This window comes from Babylonia areolata, chromosome 19, assembly GCF_041734735.1.
Source record: "Babylonia areolata isolate BAREFJ2019XMU chromosome 19, ASM4173473v1, whole genome shotgun sequence".
Taxonomy (NCBI): domain Eukaryota; kingdom Metazoa; phylum Mollusca; class Gastropoda; order Neogastropoda; family Buccinidae; genus Babylonia; species Babylonia areolata.
In genome coordinates, this window is record NC_134894.1 from 51,567,880 (window position 1) to 51,589,509 (window position 21,630).

General features: G+C 42.8%; 1 protein-coding gene across 8 annotated transcripts in view; it reads right to left on the minus strand.

The window, feature by feature from the left end:
• LOC143293827 (histone deacetylase 4-like) overlaps positions 1-21,630 on the minus strand; it is a 239,966-nt gene that overhangs the window by 46,877 nt on the left and 171,459 nt on the right. For all 8 annotated transcript variants that reach the window (XM_076605101.1, XM_076605107.1, XM_076605108.1 and 5 more), the window contains 6 exons: positions 15,830-15,939; positions 6,019-6,153; positions 5,198-5,324; positions 4,545-4,695; positions 1,277-1,451; positions 698-784 (listed from right to left, as the gene is read on the minus strand). In XM_076605101.1, the coding sequence (XP_076461216.1) occupies positions 698-784; positions 1,277-1,451; positions 4,545-4,695; positions 5,198-5,324; positions 6,019-6,153; positions 15,830-15,939 (785 nt within the window). The remainder of the gene's footprint in view (positions 1-697; positions 785-1,276; positions 1,452-4,544; positions 4,696-5,197; positions 5,325-6,018; positions 6,154-15,829; positions 15,940-21,630) is intronic.

Here is a 21,630-nt window from a genome sequence, read left to right on the forward strand (position 1 = left end):
AGAAACAGACAATGGGCAAAGAAAGAGAGGGAGGAAGAGTGGAGATGGGGAGGAGAAGAAAAACAGAACCAAGCCATGCATCAGCTGGTGCTTGACAGAGATGCATCAACTATTCATAAAGTCATGAATCAACTCTTCACAACACCAAAAGAACTGCCTGAGCAAGCACCCTCCTGCGATTCCAGGACATGATGCTGTCAATGTAAACCATGCTATGGCCAAGCAGAAAGTGACATGTCTTGACCGACCAGCTGTGTCTATCCCAGTCTTCACATAGTCATCTCCTTAAAAAAATTTGCATATAATCTCTTTTCATGTAATTTCCATTGTTTGCTGTGTGTGTTTTGTTTCTTTGCAAAATCACTTCTTTTAAACAGAATTTTCAGCTTGGTTTCTGTTCATTTCTGTGCTTCTTTATTGTTAGTGTTGTTGGCACTGTTGTGATAGTCATGATGTTAGTGGTTGAATGTGTGTTCTGTATCACATGCCATGAAGAACAGACTTTTTTTTTATCAACAATTAATGAAAGAATAAACAACAGCATTGTGTAATCAGCACACTCTGCTGTAATCAGCTAGTTTTACAGCACCTGTAATCAGCTAATGTAAAGCAGATGGAATGGTTTATCACACAGCATGTGTAATCAGCTTAACTACGGCATGCATGAAGTGCCAGCATGTAGCAGCAGAGAACTGACCTGTGCCAGTCTGACTTCTGTCTCCTCATCCACATTCTCCATGTGTGTCTTACTGCCTGCACGCTGCAGCACTGTCTGCCGTATGTGCTGAAACACCACAATCAAAACATTGTAAATCATTTAGAAATCATTTGACCCACTGTGTATACCACAGTAAAAATAAAAAATACCCAGAGTAAATACAACCCCTTATACTGTTCACTGGATACTTCTTACACATGAAAAATCTTTTCCCCAGACCATCCTACATTGTTCTCATCAATAGAAAGATTGCTACAAATAGATTTTTTTTTTTTTTTTACCAAAGGGCTTTCTACATAATTATGAAATAAATAATTTGCATGCCAAATTTGCAAGCCAATACCATTTATACTAAAGGCCTTTCTACATATGAGACAAATGATTTGCAAGCCAATAGGCTTTTTACTAAAAGCCTTTCTATATATATATATATATATATATATATATATATATATATATATATATATATAGCAAATTAAATACTATGCGGGCAAAAACATTTGTAACAAAAGGCCTTTCTAAACAGGAAACAAATAATTTGAAGAGCCTTTTGTCCACCTGTTTCAGGTAAAGCTTGGGGTTGTCCTTGATGTACTGGTCATGCTGCTGGGACAGCAGGAGGGGGGACTGTTGCTGGGGTAGGGTGGTGCTACCCGGCACACCTGTCTGCTGGAACCCGGGGTGGGGCAGGGGCAGGGGGGCAGAGTGTGTCCGACCTAATGGCCGAGGATGTCTGCACACAAAGCAACATGAAGGATACATACAATACAAAATCATCCCCATTACCACTTTGTATCTCAAGTACTGAGTTATCCATCACACATGGTTGCTTCCCTTGGACAGGCTTGGGATATTTCCATACTGCAGTGGGAGCGTTCAGTTTTGCTTTCTCAATCAGCTGTCTTATCACACGGTGCTTTTCGATTTTTGGCTTGTCTTTTACATTGTTCAGTGTTTTCAAGAGGACAGAGCCTGTTTTTGATGATATGTGCATTTTGTGTAGGAAATGTGTGTGTGTGTGTGTGTGTGTGTGTGTGTGTCTGTGTGTGTGTGTGTCTGTGTGTGTATACATGTACGTTTTGTGTAAGGGGTGCTGGCTTGGAGGGAGGAGGGGAGTGGACCTGGGGTCCCACCCCATTCCTCCCAGTTGCCCAGCATGTAGAATGGGCACACCCCAGTATGGGTAGAATGGGGGAATCCACCCATGGGTGCCATCCAACCTGTGAACCCATCCCCAAGGAAGGAAGAAACTTGACCACTGGGATGGAAGTCCGATCCAACCTGGGTGTCAGATGAGCCGACAGCCCTGAATTGCCTGATATACACAGGCCTCCCCCAGCAGGGTGACCGGCTAGATTGCAGGGTTCACTGAGGGAGGTGGGACAGTGGACTCAGCATGGAAGGGAGGAACAGAGAGAGCAGTGATCCCACTGAGAGCCTTCTCTGTGCACTGATAAAAGAGAGCAGAAACCAAATCCCCTTGTGAGGACATGTCCGGCCCCACATGAGCACTAGCCACAGTAGAGACGAAACTCTCAGTGAAAACACAATCCAAATGAGTTGGTCTGGGGCCAGGCCTGACTCCAGTTTCCGTCAGTCCCCTTCCAGACTGGTTTTAGTAGGTATGGCCGTCCCACCACCATTTGTCTGCAAAGACACAATGGCTCTATCATGAACAGGAGAACCCGATCACTCCAGGACCCGAGATAATGTCTTGAGAGAGCGCTATCCCAGCCTCAAGGGTTTGACCATCACTGGTTGGCATGCAAGGCCTAAGTGAGGCAATATTCACAATTCTTCCCCTTCAGACAGAATGAGCAGTGTTCACAACAAGCAAGGACACTGATGCTGCCAGTTACTGAGAGGAGTAGAGGGGAAGGAATCTGGATATAGCCCCCAGCAATCAGAACAAGTCCTTCCCAAAAAACTTTTGAGCCTGACACAAGTGAAGTGAGACTGAGATTGAGAGAAAAAACACAACACTGAATCAAACATATAAAGAAGTAATGCATACAATGTAAAAGACAAATTCCGAGATCAAAACATCCCAGAAAGCAGAACACAACAACAAGCATGCAGGGTATTAACATTTCCATTGCATATAAAGTTGGCAAAGACAGAGCAACTAGGTAATCTACTTATCTCAAAAAGTGGTGGCCAGTGGAATGAGTCATCAGTTCCAGCCAAAATGGCATTTGATTGGCTAGCAGATGGCAAGATGTCTTATAACAAAGCCATAACAAATCAATAGACCTAGTTTTCATCAGTTTGACATAGTACAGTACATGACACCAAACATTTTTATACAAATTAGAAAACAAAAGCAGCAGACAGCCCATGACCCCTTTAGCCTGTGTAGGTGAGGACCACTGACCTGTGCAATGTGAGCAGTGAAGACCACTGACCTGTGCAATGTGAGCTGTGAAGACCACTGACCTGTGCAATGTGAGCAGTGAAGACCACCGACCTGTGCAATGTGAACAGTGAAGACCACCGACCTGTGCAATGTGAACAGTGAAGTTCACTGACCTGTGCAATGTGAGCTGTCAAGATCACTGACCTGTGCAATGTGAGCAGTGAAGATCACTGACCTGTGCAATGTGAGCAGTGAAGTTCACTGACCTGTGCAATGTGAGCAGTGAAGATCATGAGCAGTGAAGTTCACTGACCTGTGCAATGTGAGCAGTGAAGTTCACTGACCTGTGCAATGTGAGCAGTGAAGTTCACTGACCTGTGCAATGTGAGCAGTGAAGTTCACTGACCTGTGCAATGTGAGCAGTGAAGATCACTGACCTGTGCAATGTGAGCAGTGAAGTTCACTGACCTGTGCAATGTGAGCAGTGAAGATCACTGACCTGTGCAATGTGAGCAGTGAAGTTCACTGACCTGTGCAATGTGAGCAGTGAAGTTCACTGACCTGTGCAATGTGAGCAGTGAAGTTCACTGACCTGAGCAATGTGAGCAGTGAAGATCACTGATCTGTGCAATGTGAGCAGTGAAGTTCACTGACCTGTGCAATGTGAGCAGTGAAGTTCACTGACCTGAGCAATGTGAGCAGTGAAGATCACTGACCTGAGCAATGTGAGCAGTGAAGATCACTGATCTGTGCAGCCTGTGCACCTGAGGATCACTGATCTGTGCACCTGAGGATCACTGACCTGTGCACCTGAGGATCACTGACCTTTGCACCTGAGGATCACTGACCTGTGCAGCCTGTGTACCTGAGGATCACTGATCTGTGCACCTGAGGATCACTGACCTGTGCAGCCTGTGTACCTGAGGATCACTGATCTGTGCAGCCTGTGTACCTGAGGATCACTGATCTGTGTACCTGAGGATCACTGATCTGTGCAGCCTGTGTACCTGAGGATCACTGATCTGTGTACCTGAGGATCACTGACCTGTGCAGCCTGTGTACCCGAGGATCACTGATCTGTGCACCTGAGGATCACTGATCTGTGCAGCCTGTGTACCTGAGGATCACTGATCTGTGTACCTGAGGATCACTGACCTGTGCAGCCTGTGTACCTGAGGATCACTGATCTGTGCACCTGAGGATCACTGACCTGTGCAGCCTGTGTACCTGAGGATCACTGATCTGTGCACCTGAGGATCACTGACCTGTGCAGCCTGTGTACCTGAGGATCACTGATCTGTGCAGCCTGTGTACCTGAGGATCACTGACCTGAGCAGCCTGTGTACCTGAGGATCACTGACCTGTGCAGCCTGTGTACCTGAGGATCACTGACCTGTGCACCTGAGGATCACTGACCTGTGCACCTTTGTACCTGAGGATCACTGACTTGTGCACCTGAGGATCACTGACCTGTGCAGCCTGTGAGCAGGGTTGAGAGATTCTGCCAGGGGGGAGGTGGTGGGGGCGGACACTGGAATGGTGTAGGGATGGACCAGCTTGCTCTGAGCAGCCAGGTAGGCAGCAGCCTGGGGACTGCCTGCAGGGAACTCCCCCTCCATCACTGCAACACACCACACCGCTCCACATGTCACTTACACTTCAACAGCATTTTCAATCACACAAACAGATGCAAGATTGCCCTTATTATTTTCAATATTGAGAAGATGATATGTAGTGTATATACATATATCAGTCCACACATTTTGACATCTTGAAGCTGAAACTGAAACCGAGCATTTTCAGCATAATTTATTTCTACCCCCACCCCCTTCCTCACCAAAAGAATGCCATTAATTTCTTTAAAAGGCACCACAACACACAGACCACAACTGCTCCCACCCACTTGATTATATGCTGTTTCAGTCAATGTTCAACGCACACAATGACAAATGTCAAAAACAATACAGAAAGGGGTGGGGACAGGGGGGCAGTGTTTGATCTGCATACAGAGGAAAAGAAACCAGATGCAATATTCATTAAACAAACAAAGCAGAAAAAGGATGGTCTCATGGATGGAGAAACTGAGGGAGTGGGGAAAGATGGGGAGAAGGGGTACACCTCACCTGGCAATGATGGAAAGAAGCACGGGGCAGCACCGGGCAGCAGGTGAGTGGCCAAAGGGAGCCCCATGCCAGCAGAGAAAGCTGTACGTAGTTCTTCCTCAGCCACCACCGGGGAGGACTTGGAGCCCTGCACATGTCAATGCAGCTGTCAGGTTAGTTTGCCTATTCTTCATTGTTGCTTTCTGCCATGCCAACATAGTAACATTGACTGTCCTTTCCTATAAAACAATGGTAATCGCTATAGGTAAGGTGAATATGCTTTTTCATGCTTATCCACACACACACACACACACACACACACACACACACACACACATGCATGCGTATTAGATGACCGTTTATTTCTTTGTTCCCTTTGTTCTTTGTTGTGTCTATTAATCCTTCGGGATTTTATGACAATAAATGAAGTCAAGTCAAGTCAAGTCAAGTCAAGTCAAGTCACACACATGATTAACCTATGTAAAAGAAAAACTTCTTTGATTATGATTATTATCTATCTGTATATCAATTATCTAACAAAGGCCGCTTTCCTGATATCAAAGACACAAAGGATACAAACTTTTACTTTTCTTAATCTTCTTATCACTGTCTATTCACTCAAGATAATTCAGACATACACAGTCACAGTCTCACTATTAATCAGAAAGAAAGAAAGAAAGAAAGGATTACAGATACATATCTTTTTATTCTATTTGACAGTGGTAGATATGATGAGGCAGAACCTCAGTGTCTATGACCTTTATTGTACCACATCAGAAATAACAACAATCAGCATGGCTGACAGGTAAGAAGAAGGGGGTCAGGAAGCAGAGAGGACTCACAGTGGAGGGTGCAGAAACAGGTGGTCTGCCCAGAGAGATGTTGGGCATGGATGGGGAGGTGTACAGACTCATGTCAGTGCCCGGGTATGTCATGCCTGGCCGTAACCCTCCAAACATGTACGCTGCTGCATTCTCCTGAAACACAGACACAACAGTCATATTGTACAGCTACACTTCCTGCGCTCACCCTACTTGTAAGCTCTATCACACGCACGTGTACACACACACACACACACACGCACACACAGAGACATAAGCATGCGCATAATACTTATAAGTTTTATTTTTATGATATCACACACACACACGTATGCACACACACACACATGCACGCACGCATGTGCACATGCTCTCTCACACACACATACGCACTTCCATGAGCATGTGCACAAACTTACAAACACAAATGCATGACATTTCATGCCAGCATGTCCAGATGTACAGAGTGAGAGCTAGTGAGAGAGAGAGGGGGGGGGGGGAGAGAGAGGCACAGAAACAAGCACCAAAACAAAGCACTACAGGTCAGTTAAAAAACCCAGACATGATTGTAACATGAGGTAACACTAGAGCATGATCTAGTATTGTCCATATGTAGTAAAATCAATGACACACCAAATTTTGAATGAATGTATGTGTGCGTGGGGTTTTGTTGTTGTTGTTGTTATTTTTTGGGGGAGTTTGCCATTGAAGAGAGGCAACATGATGCAACAAATTATGAAAAAAAGGAAGGAAAAAAAGAAGAAAAAAGGAAAAGGGAAAAAGAAAAGGAAAAAGAAAAAGATACATGGTCGCGCCATTGTCTGTATGCAACTGAGGCCTCACCTTTTTTCTTTCTTTTTTTTTAATTTAAAAAAAAATCAAAATAAGCATGTGCAAGCATACACACACAAACACATGCATACACACATACGCACATGTAACAACACACACACACACACACACACACACACACACAAACACACACACAATCTAAAAAATCAAAATTAAAAAGCAGAACTGGAACAGATTTTCTCAGAACAAAATGCATTCAGCAAACAGCAGTGAGGTAAGTCCTTGGTATTCTTATTTTTAACCGCAAACAACATTCTGGTCACCCTGAAACATTGCCATGGCAGCCAGAGTGCAGCACGTCTGACCAGAAGCTCAAAGTGTGCACACCCAAGGAGACCCACACACAGAGCACCCAGCCAATCTCAAGCACAGACAATACAAGTGTTTTATTCTTCCAATATTCAGTCTCTGAAAACCAAGTTTTAAAAATGTGATCAACTAGTTTTAAACAAAACTTGCTGAAGTTTCTGTATGGTTTCTCTGTACCTTTTATTCACATGTAGGTTGTTTAGGGAATAGCAAAGCAGGAAAGGTCTCAGTTGTGAGCTTACCTTTTACTGTATAATATAAAACGATACTGCATTTGTTTAATCTCAGGAATACACTCACACACGATGACGTCGATGACACAAAGTAAAACACACACACACACACACACACACACATACAAATGCATGCACACACACATACACACAAGAATGCACCCACACATGCAAACAGAGACACATACAAACCACACACACACACACACACACACACACACACACACACACACACACACACACACACACACACTGACTGCATGAAAACAAGAAAAAGCAAGGCATGCATCCTTATAGATGTTAATGTTGTCAAGAAGATATTCCTATGCAGGTAAACCACATTCTCTCTGTAAAATCATTGTCAGGCCCCACACCTCACCCCTCCCAACCATCAACCCCTTCCCTCCCCCATTTGGCACACAAATCAAACTAATACTGTGTAATAGAACACAAAAATCAATGATCAAGCCCTAATGTTGATCATTCCTTCCAACACACACACATATTTTGAAAAGTCAGATCCTGAGAAACATTGCTCCCATTCAGCATGCAGATCCCAACAGACACATATCCCAATGTATGTAGACTCCAATGGATGCAGATCATAATAGATGCTGAACCCAAAAGATGCAGATCCCAACAAATGCAAGACTCCAACATATGCAGGAGACCCCACCAGATGCAGGAACCCAGCAGATGCAGGACCCCAAGAAAAAAAAAACTGAGTTGCCATTAACCACCATAAAAATGAACCAATAAAAATATAGCCCAACTTTCTAGTAAATCTAGTAATCATGTCTTTTATCATGAACAAGCATTGCTATTTCAGTCCAGCATCTGGCCTGGTGTCAAAAATTATGAAAATAACCCCTGAAGAACTGGCACATGGGGTGATTGATCATCCTCATTTCAAACTCATGAATGACTTACTATCATACCCCCAGCACCTCCTCTCTGACCTTTCCACACACACACACACACACACACACACACACACACACCAAACACCAATTATATGCTTAATGGACAAAAATAAAAGAATGAGAAAAAAAAAAACTAAACCCAAAACAAACAAGAGTACTCACTAAAGTAAATGCTCTTATTGGCCATCAAGTGTGAACATTGCTTTGATCAACATTTATCTTCCAGGGAACATGTCCCAATAGGTATGGGGAGGGAGGGAGGGGGCAGGTAGGAGGGAAGTGGAGGAGATGGGATGGGGGATGGGGAAGTGCAAGCAGTGATGGCCTTTGCCAAGAATGCAACTCCCAGTCAGTCAACACCTCTGCTATTCTGGGCCCTGGGCCTGTCAGATTGGAATCCCATCCACCTTACAACCCCCCCCCCCCCCCCCCCCCCCCCCGCCACCCTTTTTTTTCCCCCTTTTTTTTTTTCAACACCTGAAACACCACCTCCGCCTTCCCTTCTCTTGCCCCTGTCCTCCACCATCCTTCCCAAATCCCAGTTTTCTGATACATGACACTGCTGGGTTTTGTGGGTTTTTTTTTGGGGGGGTGTTCTTTTTTTTTCTCTCTTTTTTTTTCAATTATTACTCTTTTAAAAAAAAAAGGAAAAAAAAGAAAAAAGATAATGATGATGGCAGTAAAACAAATTGATCAAACTGGGTTGTGCGTGTGTGTGTATATGTCTGCGCATATGTATGCGTGCACATTTGTGTGTGTGTGTGTGTGTGTGTGTGTGTGTGTGCGCACGCACATGCATGCAAGTTTGTGTGCTTGCGAGTGTATATGATGTGTGTGTATGTGTGTATGTGTGTGTGTGTGTGTGTCTGTGTGTCTGTGTGTCTGAGTGAATGTGTGTGTGACTAAATTTTATCATGTTTATATGTGTGTGTGCATGTATGTGTGTTTATGTGTAAATGTGTGCATGTGTGTGTGTGTGTGTGTCTGTGGCATCTGTATAAATATACCAAAAAACAGACTTAACAGAAATGACAAAAGATACACAGAGACATGTTTTGTTCAACATACCAGCAACAGATAGGCCTGAAAACAAAGATAAACAGACTGAGGAGCAAAAATATAAGAGAAAAAAAAAGGGGGTGGGGGGGGGGGGGAAGGTGAAACAATTCAAGGGCAGAAAAGCAAAAAGGGCCTGCCTGTTACTCTGACCTGACAAATACCCCCACCCCCCACACCACTTGCTCCCTGATTCTATCTATGATCTTTCTGCACTCACATGCTCAAGACTGCTGATGAAAATAACTGGCTGCAGGAAGTGACAGGCATGCTGCTAGGCACCAACTCTCTCTATCTCTCTCTTCTTCTTTTATTTTTTTTTTTTTTTTTTAAGGGGTCCAACTCCTAGAACAATATTCTCCCCCTTATTTTCCTGCCAAGAAAGAGAGGGATGGTGTGAGGATGGGTGGATGAGGGTGAGCCCTTTCTATTTTCAGCTCCTTCCAGTGGTGCCATCCGCAAAGGGATGGGGGAAAGGTGAGGTGCGTAGAGGGGGGAGGAGGGTGGGGGGCAAGGGCAGGAGGAGGGGAGGCGGAGAAACACTGTAGTGCGCAGATTTAAAGTTTGTTTACAGGTAGGAAGGAACTGAAGGTTACAACTGTTGTAAAAAGAGAGAAGTTAGTTACAGTGTGTAAGAAATATGGAATACAAAGATGTTAGCAACACTGTCAGCAATATGATATAACAAGTTATCAGCTGCTGGAATGGCATGGCTATGTCATCCTGTAGCTCCTGTCATTTCCTGTGTCACTTCAACCCAACAGTATAGCTTTTTCTTTTTCATGTTTCTATTGCTGGCACTGCAGACAGTGTGGAAAACAAACTATCAGAACTGGCAGTTAACCTGATTCTGAAAGAAGGACAACAACAACAACAACAAACCCCATTGCAGAACAAAGTACATATGACATGTTCTGATGAACCAGATTTCACAGGTGTGGCACAGGTTATCTGGCCAAAAAGTCAACACTGTGTTATTTGTGGATAAGGTCATCATGCTGAAATCTTCCTGTTTTATCCACAGACACAACAAGAGCATGACCACCAATGATGTCAGAGAACACGAGTCCTAACACCAGCAATCAAAAGCCTTGCCCCGCTAACAAACACATGTATCATCATGATGCATTACCCTGAAGAAAGAAAAGGGTGTCAAACATGGAAGTAATCATCAATACACTGTTCCTTGTCATTGTTTTCAGTCATATATTATCTGTACCTCATATAAGACTAGCACACAGATTCAAAATATTTTGTCCATCACAATTCTGCTGGATGTTTTCATTTTATAATACTAAGTTATTAATATGTACAGCCTTGTTATTAATGACAGAACATCACATATCTTTGTAAAACAGTGTTTAAAAGGTTGAAAGGAGAGAGAACAGATTACCGATGTGGAGAAACAGACAGACAGACAGAATGCTTGTCAGTGACAAGAGATGGATAGAGACCTGACAGAGAGTGGTCATCCTGCTGCACTGTGTTTCAGTCAGACACTCCATCATTTGTCACTGTAGAAAGCATGGTATCTAGGATGCAGATACTGAAGCACACCAAGTTGTCTACGTCTACTTTACTGTATCAAATAGAGGGAACAATTTAACAAACAACTAAATAAACAGAACAAACACATCAGTTGATAGAAAACAACACAAAAGTTAGCACATCACCAAGCTATTACATTATCCATGCCTCACTATTCCATCCTCTGCTAATAACTTACCTTTTTTTTTTTAATAGGTAAATGAAAACGAATTCTTTACAATGAACACATTGGACAGAACAACTTTATACACATAATTCAGCAATGGCAAGCAGCTCCATGTTTTTTCCCAACAACAGCCACAGGAAGGGGATGAACAACAGACAACAGCCACAACAGCCACAGGAAGGGGATGAACAACAGCTACAGGAAGGGGATGAACAACAGACAACAGCCACAACAGACACAGGAAGGGGATGAACAACAGACAACAGACACAGGAAGGGGATGAACAACAGACAACAGCCACAACAGACACAGGAAGGGGATGAACAACAGACAACAGCCACAACAGACACAGGAAGGGGATGAACAACAGACAACAGCCACAACAGACACAGGAAGGGGATGAACAACAGACACAGGAAGGGGATGAACAACAAACACAAGAAGGGGATGAACAACAGACACATAGAAGCAGCAGGGACAGTCAGAGGAAAGAAACAGTGGGGTGGACAAATATATATATATATATCGAGAGAGAGAGATAGACAGATAGAGAGAGAGAGAGAGAAAGAAAGCAAGACGGACAGAGGGAGAGATGAAAATCATAAAACATTGTTTTCTGCTTTTCCATCCTGGCAAACAAACCATGAGGTGAATGGAGTGGTGCAGATTCACAGACCCAGCAGGGACCATCACCAACCCCCATCTCACCATCACCCCCTATCCCCATTCCTCCAAACTCCTTTGCCCTCAGCATGGCACCATGTGAGTGCATGCAATGTTATGTAACAACTTGCACTACTGGAGATGGAAGGATGGGCAGGAAGACCACAGAGCGGGTGGTGGTAGAAGGGAGGGTGCAGCGGGGGACCGGAGGGTGGAAGATGCAAAGCAGCACTCAGAAAAGGATGGGAGAAAGAGAGAGAGAGAGAGGGGGGGGGGGAGACAGCAAGAGAGAGGTAGGAGACAGAGAGAAAGACAGCAGGGTGAGAGTGGAAGGGTGCAGGGTTGGCTGGAACAAAATGACTTGGCCAGGTGTAACTGAAATCACCTGATGTTTTGCTGCATCCTCTTGTGGCTGAGGTGCACACCGCTGCAGCAGCAGCATTTTTTTTCACCTCCCTCACACCACACCCCCCGTGGTTAATGCTCTCTCTCTCTCTCTCTCATTTTCCACACACACACACTCCTCTCTCCACCACCAGATTCTTTGCCCCTCCCCCCTCTTCTGTCTCACATGCTATTTCCTTCTTTTTTTTTCAGTCTCTCAGCCTCTTTGCACATCCCGCCCAAAACTTTCTGGAAACAGGTATGAAGCACGGATGTGCTTATGAAGTTCACCTTGTTTAACATTTTGTGCCAATGTGTGTGTGTGTTTGCATGTGAGTGTGAGTGTGTTTGTGTGTGAGTGAGAGTGATAATGTGTGTTTGTATGTGTTTTTGTGTGTGAGTGTGTGTGTATGTTTGTGTTCGAAAGTGAGTGTAAATGTGTGTGTGTGTGTGTGTGTGTGTGTGTGTGTGTGTGTGTGTGTGCATGCATGCATGTGTGTGTGGGTGAGTGTGTGTCTATGTATGTATGTGTGTTATGTGGGTATGGCTGTGTGCATAGGGTGAGGATATGTGTATATGCATGTGTGCATACATGAGAGATAGACAGATGGATGGAAACATAGATGGACAAATGGTCGAAAAGAGAGAAAGACAGGTAGATAAACATTAAAAGAGAATAAGACGAACATGATAACATTGAGAAAGAGTAATATCATATCATTATAAATATTATCATAAGGATTACCCCTACCAGAATACAAAAACACACTGTTACCCCTGTAATAACCGCTGACTCAACACTGATCGAATATAATGTTGAGATGAGTAATATCCCTTTATAACCTCCATGTCTCTTGGTATCCAAGCATGGCAGAATAAACAACCAAGACCGTTACCTGTGTTCCTCAACTTTGTTGCACAATCATCAGCACCACGCATTTGTATGCCACAAAACAGATCTACGATACATACTACAAGACAACATTTCATGGTGGCAGCGGTGGGATCCAAGCCTCTCATCTGTATTTGATGACCTCAAACATTGTCGTAACGAACAGCCTGTGACGGATTAGATCTATACTTTGACAGTATCATTTTCCTCTTGCAGCATATCGTTCTGAAGTAGAATGGCGCACGGTGACTTACCAAATCTCTGTATAGACTGATCAAATCCTAACCGATCAACAGCACTCGTGCAGTTTTAGCAAATGTGTCAATATTGGTTCATTGCAAACAGACTGCCTGCAGAAAGACTGTTCAGCTATATATTTCTTTGGTCTGGAAATGAAAGCATTCGCATATCTAATATGGGGCAATTAACTCCAGATCAGCTAAAGGAGCCAAAGAATATATGGGACAGATTTGCAGAAACTGAGCCATGGGACAATTTCAGAATTCATCGCTTTGATTTCAGCAATACTGTCAAGTTGACAATGAAAGTATTGATGACTTTGTTACCAAATGCAAAACAAAAGTGCACAAACGTAAGTTTTCTGAAGCTTCTCACGATGAAAGGCTGATCAAGCAAATCATTTCTGGAATCAAATATCCAGAAGTACAGAAAGAACTTTGCAGAAAGATGACTCTGACACTCAAACAATTGACATATCACATATACATGAAGCTAGTGCCACACACATGTAAAAAATGAACACACTTGGCAAAACACCTACCATAGATTATATAGCTCAACAACATACAAAGAAAGTCTGTGGTAACTGTAGTACAATACATGCATCAAAACAATGCCCTGCATTCAACACTTGATGCAAAATGTGTGGCAAAATGAACCACTGGCAAAAATACTGTGGCTCTGACAAATACAGCAAACATGAAGCCCAACAAAATTCTTCTCAGACAGAGAATTCAAACCTAGGAATATGGGGCAACTTTCTCACACACCTCATGTCAGTGCAATTTCTCTTCCTTAAAATGCTTTAGACAAATTAAGACACATTTTGACAGTATCATTATTCATAGAAGATATCAATAACATGAATCTGGAGACATTTGGGTTTACTTTGGGACAATATATGTTTTTATTACAAATTCTAGAAATGGACAACAGAGAAGATGTATTTCATCTTCTTTAGCTCCTTAACACAGAGAACATAATAAATCATAATCTGTGCTTGTATGCATGAACATTTATATCAAATATTCCCAAACAAAATCTGGTCATTATGGACTTTATATGTCTGTCTACATTCATCAGTAAATGAGTCTCCAAACAATGCAAAGGGTTCCTAAAAACATGATACACATTAAACCTCTCACTAGTTTGTAAACAGGCATTCCAATTTCACTGTCTACAATTAATTCATCATTCTTTAAACTCTCACTAATTTGTAAATGGTCATTCCAGTTTCACCACCTACAATCATTGTTTTTTCTAACTGTCTTAAAAATCAGTGACTGACTCAACCCCTCGATTTGTCCAAAAAATCCAAAATGAAAAGACATTTCCTTTCATCTGCCACCCATGTTGTTCTTCCTCAGATATCTAACTCACAAAGCATTACATAAGCCTTCCTTAGCAGTCTGACCAATTCCATCTGTGTAAACTTTAACCAGTAATAAATGCCAGTAGCGATGGAGTTTATCATAATTGGACAACTTGGATAAAGCAAATAAATTAACTTTTTCACAATGTTCAGCTGTACTATGCAATCCCCAAATTCCATAACCATATTGCATAATAGACTGTGTGCATCATACAACTTTAGGACAAGCTTGAGTGATTTGTTATCTAAAGTATATAATCTCTATGAGAGCTTTCTTTGCTTTGCTTGAGACATCTCTGCATAATGTGTAAAACTAAGCTTAGTTGAAATGCAAATCCCTGAGTATGTATAAATGTTAACAAATGGCAATACATATCCATTATATGTCCAATCTTCTCTGCTACTTATATACTCCCATATCAGTTTTATCAACTTTTAGTCCCAATTAAAAGGAAGCATGCATTAAAATATTTAACTGTGTCTGAAGTCCAAAATTGTCCGGAAAAAACAACCAATGAAGGAATAAACAATTCAAAAACATCTGATAAAAATGTCACTCTATGTCTTCAATTTTCTATGATCTAAAAGGCAAGTTTATTATAATACATAATAATAAGTATATATATATATATATATATATATATATATATATATATTACATGTATTAACTTGCGTGTAACGCAATTTTGGTTTTTGTTTTCAGCGATAAAATTCCGATGATAGTAATATTTTGTTGGCTGAAATAATTGATTGCGAAATGGCCTGTGTGGTTGTGCAGAGTCATTGTGAATGGCTAAATGTGGAAAGGTCACATCAATATCTATCATCATGCCGAGCTGCCTGTCCTTGGGGGCTGTCAGTATTCAAAGAACATACCAGGGCTAACGTTTGCCATACACACCACCCTCTCCCAACCCCACAAGCACACTACACTGCACGCACACACCCATCATCCAAACCCACAAGCAAAGTACACTGCACACACACACCCTAAACCGAACCCACGAACACACTACACCCCACAAACACAAACATGTGCACCACACACAATACATCAAACATGCACACATATGTGCACCACACACACACACACACACACACACACAATTAACTCTTGAAACCAAAACCTCTTCCAACATTCAAACCAACAATCCATAAAACGCCGGAGGCAACAGACACACAGGAGACACTCACCTCTTTTGCATGCAGGGAGGACAGACTGCCATTGGCCAAGGAGCTCTGAACACTGGTGGGCGGGGAGTTGGGGCCAGAGTCTGGGTTACTGCCACACACCCCTGTTTCAACTGCCACACCAAATACCACACACAACACATAACCAACCTCATCATCTCAATGTAACATCTTGACATTTTGTCCACCCTTAATGATACAAAGCAATGACCATCTTTCCACCAATTACAGTGTAAAATCATCACCTTTTTTGTTTAACAATAAGAAATGAAGCAATCAGTGCACTGACTGGGTGTTTAAGTCAATCCTGAATCCATAATATGAAAGACAGCAAAGGGGAAAGGGACAGGAAGATAAATTGTACAGGGTACCAGCCGCCGTGGCGAAGTGGTTAGAGTCGCAGACTGAAGGCTGGGAGGTGTGTTTTTTGGCCCGTGGCCAGCTCCTACCCAGAGTTGAGTGTGCTGTGGGCTTAAATGGGGAGACTGGGACCACACAGTCAAGTGTCATCCACTTCAAGGATGCATCTTTGGGTGTGTTGCTCTAATTACCTGACCAACACTGCTAGAGTCTGTATCTCTCGGGCCTGGTTAACACCGGGATATCATCATGACAGGAAGCGTAGAGTACAGTCTTGTCACGTTGTCCCAAACCAAAATGGACCTCCATAGCAACATCGTCATCGTCGTCCTCCTCCTCCCTCATCATCATCAATATAAACAAAACAGTCTCAAAAGTCTGTGGCCTTTCATGCCCTGCTCTCATGGTGACTTCAGTTTCAATACCCCTCCACTTCTGTGCTTGGGGTGAGTCCTGCCAATGTCTTCAGTGTCGGCAGATTCATGGGGGGCTGTTGTTGGAGGGACGTGGTGGCGGTCTCCACTCTGGGAGGGATGCTCACTCAGTCTGGCTCCACGACTAAGCCATATTGTTGTTAGTAGTGGGCTTAGTAGGTGGTGTCCTAAGTACATTGAATCAGACAGGCACCACTGAACACCACCAAAGTGACTCAGCAGCAGTGCAGGGTCTACTCTGGTGTGTGGCTTCCTGGTGACCTAACATCGATGGTTCCCTGCAGACTGCCGACGCTGGAACTGTGACGGATGAACCTGGGTGTAGCTGTGTATGGGGAAATCTAAATGAGCGGCGTGGGGGTAATGCCACTGAAATGATGCAGATGATGGGGCAGCAAAAAAAAAAAAAAAAAAAAGTACAGGGTAAACAGATCTTAACATCACAGATCTTCTCTGCAAAGAACTGTTTGTTAAAGATACTGATTTCATATTGAATAGAATGACTGTATTGTGAATAGTGAAAGCTTCCCTGCCCCGTGAAAGATTCACTATCTCAGTGTCGGTAAGTCCCAATTATCCCCCCATAAACTAAGAAGGAAAGAAAAAAATATGCATGTACGAGAAAATCATTCTGTAGAGAAAATAAATATGTACAAGTTAATCATTCATCTGTCCTGATGAAATGACTTGCAAAAGGAAAAAGAGAAAACACAGGTGGGAATGGGATGGGTGTAGCAAACGAAACATGACACAGAGAAAAATTAGGTCCACCCCATTTCACTGGTGCAGACAGGACTCAGAAAAACAGGACATGATGACAACACACTGGCTTTTGGGATCCTCTCTGTTGCAGGGAGAGCCATTTGTTGTGCCAGACAGGACTGGAACAGGACTGTGATGACAGTACAATCAGAAGTTAATGCTACATCAGTGACTACAAGTTAGCACTATATCAGTGACTGTGCACAAGGACAGCCAACAGAAAGTCAGCCCCAGAAAACCAGTTCCCTTCTCCATCAGCACAACATTGAGGGAAATCACATTCCACTTGATTTCCAAACTAACCAGCTACCTTTTTTCTTTCTTTTTTTTTCCCCTTTTTTTCCCCTTTTTAATTTTTTTTTTATTTACACATATGGAGGGCAGATTTATCACCTTCCAACTGGTTAAAGATATGGACTTGTTTTCTAAAGTCAGTCAGAAAATATCAGACACAATAATAATATAAACACATCACCATAAATATTATGATTCTCCTCAATAGATCGTTGTTGTTTTTTAACGAAGATAAAATGATGTGAGAATTAAATGCTTGTATTCCCATTCCATGTAGCGCTACACTCTTTACCAGCTCCATGAAATCGGATCAGAGAGATTCACATGGAGAGACACAGCCAGAATGAGAGAGACAGAGACAGACAGAATAAGACACAGGCAAAGAAAGATACACATTAGCTGAGTGGTTAGGACTGGGTTCAAATCTGGGAAGTGTGTGTTGGGTGAAGGATGAAGATTTTTCCACTCTCCCAAGTCAGTTGTTGTACTGCATTGCAACAGGTACAGCCAGAGATTCTCCATGTGCACACGCACACAGACATTAACCTTTACACTGCCATGTATGCCGTTCTCAAACAGTAGATGTTTCACTCTCCTGTCACAGCCACAAAAGCCATACCCAAACGGTAGCTAAATATCTCAGACTTGTGAAAGGTTTTATGTTGCTTTGAAATTATATTTTGTAACTTTAGATTCACCAGGGTTGCCCTGGTACACCCTACATCACCCAGGAATGTATTTTTTCAAGTAATTTCATTCCCTGACTGGAGCATGTCAACAACTCATTATCTATGTGGGCAAGCAAAATGGCAACACTTCGTCTAATATGAATACTTGAAGAAGATGAAGGTGAACTGCAATCTGATGATTCTTTGGGCGAGGAAGGTGAGGAATATCAGCCTACTCTTTACCCAAAGAGCAGAACAGAGTTTGACTTTCCTAGCAGACAGCACTGAATGATTTGAAAACAGAACGCGCTGTGTGTGACAGACAGGCTCCAAAGAAGTAGTAGGGATAGGGGAGGTATCAGATTACAGAATGTACAGCAAAGCGGGAAAGGGTGGAGGGACAGTGGGGTGGGCGTGATTGTGTGCCTATTTTCAGATCAGTGGGTTTGACATTGGGCTGATGATTTTCATCCAGACATTTCTTTGTTGGGGATGGCGTGTGCATGTGTGCATGCGTGCAAGGTTGTTGTTTTTTTGTGGATCACATATTCATTTAATCATAACAAAACATTGTTTACTATATTGTACATTCATGTTCCTTTCTCTGGAAAATACATACTTTTACTCGTGAATCTTGAGGAATTAATCCAGATTTTCTGCACCTGCCTCTTTTTTGTGAAAATTCACAGGCGAATAGAAATCAATTATTTGCTAAATCATTTGGCAGGCTAAGGGTTAAAGATCCCAAGTCATGTCAGAGCTCAGTGAGATGAGAAAACATGAAAATATCCACAATATACCAGTCACAACAGAATGATGAGTGAACTGATGTTGGTTATAAAGGGAAAAAGAGAATAGAACTAGAAGAAGAAAAAAACGACAGGCAACACTTTCAAGACTCACCTGTGACATACATTTCATCCAATAAAGGAATCATAAAGAAAAAACTCTGGCAAAAAGACACACCGATGCTACACTGACCTTTGAATTCTAAATTTACAATGCACTGATATTTGGCCAAAACAAATCACAATATGGTATACCATGCTGAATGACAACTAGATGAAAATTTTAACATTTTCTCAGTAGGCTGTATTGTAAATTTGACCTCTGACATTGTTTCTTTTCACAGGTTTTGTTTTCACTAACCAATCATTATACCAAGTTTCCAAAAGATTATATGGAAGACCTCTCTCTTGCATGCAGAAATGTTTCTAATCAATATATGCCAGGTTGTGAACTTGCTGTTCCCATAACTTGTCACATTATGATAACCAAGTTTGATTAAAATTTCATATTAGAGATGGTCTCTATCAAACTGCTTCTATTTTACCAAACAATGATCTTGACCTCTGACTTCTCACCCTGCTTACCACATCATCATGTAGTTGCCAAGAAAATGCCAACATTTTACGTTTACCAGGGATACACACACTCACATACACACACACAAAAAAAACCAAAAAAAACAGGAGGTTATACCAGCCGCCGTGGCGAAGTGGTTAGCGTCGCGGACTGACGGCTGGGAGGACGCCGGTTCGAATCCCAGCAGAGGTGGGTTTTTCGGCCCGTGGCCGGCTCCTACCCAGAGTTGAGTGTGCTGTGGGCTTAAATGGGGAGACTGGGACCACACAGTCGAGTGTCATCCACTTCAAGGATGCGTCTTTGGGTGTGTTGCTCTAATTACCTGACCAACACTGCAAGTGTCTGTATCTCTCGGGCCTGGTTAACGCCGGGATATCATTATGACAGGAAGCGTAGAGTACAGTCTTGTCACGCAGTCCCAAACCAAAATGGACCTCCATAGCAACATCGTCATCATCATCGTCATCCTCCTTCTCCTTCATCGTCATCAATATAAACAAAATAGTCTCAAAGTCTGTGACCTTTCATGCCCTGCTCTCATGGTGACCTCAGTTTCGATACCCCTCCACTTTCGTGCTTGGGGTGAGTCCTGTCAATGTCGTCAGTGTCGGCAGATTCATGGGGGGCTGTTGTTTGAGGGACGTGGTGGCGGTCTTCACTCTGGGGGAGACGCTCACTCAATCTGGCTCCGCGACTAAGCCATTATTGTCGTTAGTAGGGGGCTTAGTAGGTGGTGTCCTAAGTACGTTAAAACAGAACAGGCACCACTGAACACCACCGAAGTGACTCAGCAGCAGTGCAGGGTCTCCTCTGGTGTGTGGCCTCCAGGCGACCTAACACCGATGGTTCCCTGTGGACTGCCGACGCTGGAACTGCGATGGACGAACCCGGGTGTGGCCGTGTATTGGGGAATCTAAATGAGCGGCGTGGGAGTAATGCCACTGAAACGGCGCAGATGATGGGGCAGCAAAAAAAAAAAAAAAAAAAAAAAAAAAAAAAAAAAAAACAGGAGGTTATTATTACTTCTTTACAACAGTGAGTCAAAACAGGACAGGAGAGAAGGGGCAGATAGAAAGGTGGTGACAGACACTGATGAACAGTTACCATCACACATAGTGATGACACATATGGAAGGAGATAGCATGACATGGACACATGAACACATACCTCTCCATTTTATGTGACTTTGCATCTTTTAAAATATTCCCTTCAACACACACACACACATATATATACATATATCTCTCTCTCTCTTATATATATATATATATATATATATATATATATATATATATATATATATATATATACACACACACACATATAGATAGATAGGTAGATACAGACATAGAGACAAAATATAGATTTGTCTCTTTATCTGAGATGTTGCCATGGGTGCATCAGTATAGAATTGGACTTCTAATCGTGTTCATCAGTGACCTGGGCTCAAAGCACCCTTTCTGCATGGTGTTGTATCCTTGGGAGAGGCACTTCACTCTGATTTTCCTCACCTGACTTTGGTTGGGGAAGGTTAAAACAGTGGAAGGAGAGAATTAGGCCCCGCCTTCCTAAGCCAAGCCCTAGACACAGTGTATAGGAATTCACTGCCCCATTGACCCTTAAAAGGCTAAATCTGAGGTGAGGGCCACAGAGGCCAACCTGTAAACACCAAGCATCAGCTGAAGAGGGGTGTGTGGCCCCCTGAGGAAAGGGCCTCAGGGCCACACCAGTGAAAAGACAGCAGGCAGAATACCAGTGACCTACTACCTCACTAGAGGTTCGAGATGGGATGGCGCAGAGAGAACATGATTCAACAGGCATTCCACACCATGCACTACATACAGCAAGTCACCATCTAAAGAAAATAGGAATTCTTTTTCAATCTTTTTCAAGAAATAACAGTAAACATTTCTGTGTGCAT